The sequence below is a fragment of the Apaloderma vittatum genome, unplaced genomic scaffold (genome assembly GCF_000703405.1).
Source record: "Apaloderma vittatum isolate BGI_N311 unplaced genomic scaffold, ASM70340v1 scaffold40847, whole genome shotgun sequence".
NCBI lineage: Eukaryota > Metazoa > Chordata > Aves > Trogoniformes > Trogonidae > Apaloderma > Apaloderma vittatum.
The window spans coordinates 1,170-5,234 of record NW_009725297.1 but is presented as its reverse complement, the minus strand read 5'-3'; the positions used below and the strand labels follow the sequence as shown (position 1 = coordinate 5,234).

Here is a 4,065-nt window from a genome sequence, read left to right as displayed (position 1 = left end):
CCCAAAAGCAACTCTAGATGTGGTCAAGGTGAGGAAAATAGGAAACGTTCATTTGCAGGATATTTTGCAAATCTACTGTAGTAAAACAAGCACAAATAGTACCCACACAGAGCAAAGACAAGAAGGGGCATCTCCCCTTCTCTCGACGCACACACACGTAACACTGGCACTGCTCTGTCCCCCGCTCAGGCTTTTGGCAGTGGATTCTGCTTAAGCATCCGAGGATCATGCCTAGTGAGTTATTTGCCACATGAACTTGGTTTGGAAGAGAAACTGGGACATGAAAGTTTCATGTCTGCTTTTACCTGTGCTCCTCATCTGGGAGTCACAGATTCCCTTTTGCTTCATTAGTCCCCCTCGGGTTACCCCTCTACACAACCTGTCAGCTATGGGAAATGGATGCTCTTGGTACTGATCTGCTGAGAAGCAGCCTGCGACCACTAACAGCTGTCCTCGGAGGGCTTCTTGGTGCCTTGAAGGATCAGCGCTGAAGCAGACGCCCTCTTCTGATGCCGCCACTTGGCCCGACGGTTTTTAAACCAAACCTAGAAAGCGCAAAACAAGGAAAGAGCTTTTGCATTTCATGTGTTGCTTGGAGGGGAGCGGGCAGTACTGGACTGTACAGCATACGCTTTACAATACTGTCATACATTTCCCAGTATAGAAGCTTGATACAAAATTTAATGAGTCCCTCCCCTGCAATCCTGCTAAGATTGGGGCACAAAGGAGCTGGGAGCCCCCCTCGGCAAATTCAGAAGTCATGCAGGTCGTATAAATAAAGAATATACACTTGGCTGCAGAGGATGAGCAGAATTGTCTGTGTGTTTATATAGGAGAGAGGGCGTGAGTTTATGGGACCAGACACCAGAACAAAGCAGCCCAGCAGAACTGGTTTCTATTCTTCCATTGTCTGCCATGCCTAAACTGTTTTTGCCAAATATCCAAGAATAGTTCCTAAAACGAGGCCCTGGGTCTGCAGCTCCCAAAAAAGACAGGGCAGTGCTCTGGTCTGTGTTCTTAGCACCTTGCTGAGTGGCAGGATCTCACCTCTACCCTCTCCTCCTTCAAGTGAATGCGGTTTGCCAGGTGCTCGCGGGTGATGACGTCCGGGTACTGGTTCTGATGGAAAAGTGTCTCCAGCGCCTGCAGCTGGTCCTCAGTGAATATGGTGCGATGCCGGCGTGTTCGACGCTGGATCTGGTGGAAAGTCTGCAGCTCGCTTGGGTTCCCCTGGGGACTCTTACAGACCCTGACTGCTGAGTGGAAGAGCCGCATGGGCCAAGGAAACCGGGCATCTGCAAGGGGAGAAGTACAGCGGCAGCAATAGGGGTGGGGGGCTGAAACACCCGCCTCGCTCAAGGCAGTTCAGGCACAAGTTCCATCCACACATGTTGTTTGGAAGGAGGGTGGTGTGGGTGATGAGCTGTGTGATCAGCATGCAAGCAAGAGAAGGGCTTAGAGCATCACATCGGGAGAAGTGTGCAGGTGGGGAGCACCGTTTGGGTTTTCCCTGTTTACTTACCAATTGCGCCATGGCCAGCTCCAGAAAATAGCTGGAACCTCACAGCCCGGCGAGGAGCTGCGTTTCCGTCCTGACAAGGGATTTCTGAACCTTCAAGATGCACTGGAACTGCATTTTTAAGGGTTTGCTACCCTTTTATTTAATTTTTTGCTAGATGTAGCCAAAACCTCTTTTCCTTAAAGGACACATGATGTTCCCCAGGGCTGGTGTTGTCAGGAAGCACAGGCACAGCTCTGCGCATGAGCAACAGGATCATGGGGCCCCACAGCCCACAGAGAACTTCCAGCCCTGGAAGCATCCTCCAAGTGTTTTACACTAATCTAGTGATATCCGTAATGAATAACACCTGGTGCTTTTAAAACCCCCCGTAGCTTTGCAGGTAAAAGTGCCTGCCCTTGGGAGCCATGCTGAGAAGAGACCCCAGCTCCCTCAAGCTGCAATCCGAGACCACCGTGGTGGCAGTCCAGATGCTATATTGTCACTCAGTGCCCAAGTTTTCCCCTCCACCTGGTGCTGGCACCAGCCCCCCCACCAGCCCTACGCTGTAAATCAAACCCAGATACTCACCCAGCCAACTTGGCGGGTCCTGCAGGGGATGGGCACTGGTATGAGAACAGCAGCAGCAGTTGCAGCCTGCCCCTTCCAGCTCTTCCTCCTCCTCCTCCACCTCCTCCTGCAGGGAGCTGCCCGGGATGGTCTCCAGCTCACACAGCCCCTTGGGTGCACAGTCCAAGATGCTCCGGAGGCACAGCGGGATCAGTACCTGGGGGTTTTTCTCCGCCGGGCTGGAGAGGATGTCCTCGATGCTGAATGAGCACGGCTTCTTGAGGCCTCTCCTGCTGGCATCAGCATCCAGCGCTGGCTCCGAGGCCATCCTCTGCCGGCACCAGTGGCCGCAGGAGCCAGCAGCTCAGACTGAGCTCAGGCGTTTGCTCTCCTTGCGCTAACTCCGGAGTGGGGTCTTGCAAGGAAAAAGACACCTTACATAGCTTTTAAAATGGGCTGGCAAAGCCATCCACAGTCACTGCTTTGTCTTGGCTTTTCAAGTGACTGTCATTCTGGCAGCCAAGTTTTTATTTTATACACATACACGCCTTTTCTCCTTCTAACCTAGCTGCTTTATGACTGAAGCCACCCTAAATATATATAGATAGATATAATCCCTATGGAAAGAAAACCATAAACCCCCTGTGAATAAAATAAATTCTAACTAATCTTGGCAGCTTTGTGAAGGGTTAGTGTGGATCTAAGATTTAGCTAATCCCACAAAAATGACTGGAGAAGGAAATCTGATTTCTCCATCTCGGGTGTAGATTTGAGGTGGTTATGATATCCATTGTGCTGCAGCCTCCAATCCAAGGAAGGGGGAGGATAGTTGTTCCCAGCCCGGAAACAGACCAGAGGATTAGCTCCTTAAAAGAAGCAAATTATCCCTTTCTCTGCCCAAATGAAAGCTTTCCCATCAAAAGAGAGCTGTCATATCATACAATATGAGAGAGGAGAAAGTTCAGCTTAATAAAAAATTATGTTTAATGATAGCACAGCCTTTGGCTGCACCAGAATCCTCTGTAAAAGTTGATTTATTTTCTGCTGAAAGCAAGGAAATTGTATTTTCCCTCCTTCCCCTTTCCCCCACCTCCGCTGCCCTAATCACAGTGATAATGCAGATGCTTTACATGTGCTCAACATACTCTTTGTAAGGATTCAAAGCCCTAATAAATTAGATTACTGGCAGCTTGCAGCAGCTCTGTGACATAGCTTAGTGTTGAGTAGCCACCCCCTGTAGAGCTGAGCTGTACCCCTGCTCGGTGTCGGAAGGGGAGTGTCACTGCCCCCTGCGCAGGCAGACAGGGAGGTCCTGCAGCAGCTCGGGCAGGAGCGTGGTCTCTGTGCCAGGGCTAACGTTCCAAGACAGCTCTCTGGGGCAGCCAGGCTCCTCCAAAACTTTGTCAGTTCAAGTCCCAACGTCTTCTGTCCAGCTAAAGAAACTGGGGCGAGGCTACAACTGAGAGTGGTGATTCTGGGTGGGAAGGGACACATGGCACCAACCCTCCTGAGGGCAAACAGCAAGGCTTGGCAGATGGGATCTGCGGGAGGAGAGAGGACATCTTCCATCTTGGTTTCGTAACTGAAATCAGTAGCTGGGTTTAAAATAGAGAAGGTGTGGTTGAGCTCAGGTTTCTTAGGAAAGTTTATACCCAAATTCTCTTGCCTTCGGTATGGTTTAAGCCAAGGTGAGTAGCAAGGCTTCAGGAGCTCACATGGAGAATGCTCTTCTGCTTGGTGTCTCTTTGCAGGGGAGAGAAGGTACCAGTCCTGCCCATGGAACACTAAGGAGACACAGAGGTGAGTGCTGTGAAACCATGGTACATCAAAGGTCCTCGTGGCACCTTGTGACTCCACGCTCAAGAGCCCAGCAGCCCCTCCAGTATCATGCAGAAATGAGAGCCAGTCTCCAGAGAACCCCCTCTCAGTCCCCGTTCTTTTCTGGTGTCGCCTAAGTTCTAACCATGGTCTATGAATCTTCGCAAACTGCTCCCAGC

At 50.7% G+C, this 4,065-nt stretch overlaps 1 protein-coding gene across 1 annotated transcript; it reads right to left on the bottom strand.

Moving 5' to 3' along the window:
- Positions 1-440: 440 nt before the first annotated feature.
- GSC2 (goosecoid homeobox 2) lies at positions 441-2,396 on the bottom strand. The gene is made up of 3 exons (XM_009872836.1): positions 2,090-2,396; positions 1,048-1,295; positions 441-545 (listed from the first exon to the last, which is right to left on the bottom strand). The coding sequence occupies exons 1-3, from the start codon at positions 2,394-2,396 to the stop codon at positions 441-443; spliced, it is 660 nt and encodes a 219-aa protein (XP_009871138.1).
- Positions 2,397-4,065: the final 1,669 nt, after the last annotated feature.

What these genes read in the sequence shown, in the direction of transcription:
- GSC2 (XM_009872836.1), bottom strand. Translation starts at nt 2,396, where the DNA reads ATGGCCTCGGAGCCAGCGCTGGATGCTGATGCCAGCAGGAGAGGCCTC. An exon ending in GGACCCGCCAAGTTGGCTGG is followed by an intron (nt 1,296 to 2,089) that starts GTGAGTATCTGG and finishes CTCCCCTTGCAG; the next exon opens with ATGCCCGGTTTCCTTGGCCC. An exon ending in TGAAGGAGGAGAGGGTAGAG is followed by an intron (nt 546 to 1,047) that starts GTGAGATCCTGC and finishes TGCGCTTTCTAG; the next exon opens with GTTTGGTTTAAAAACCGTCG.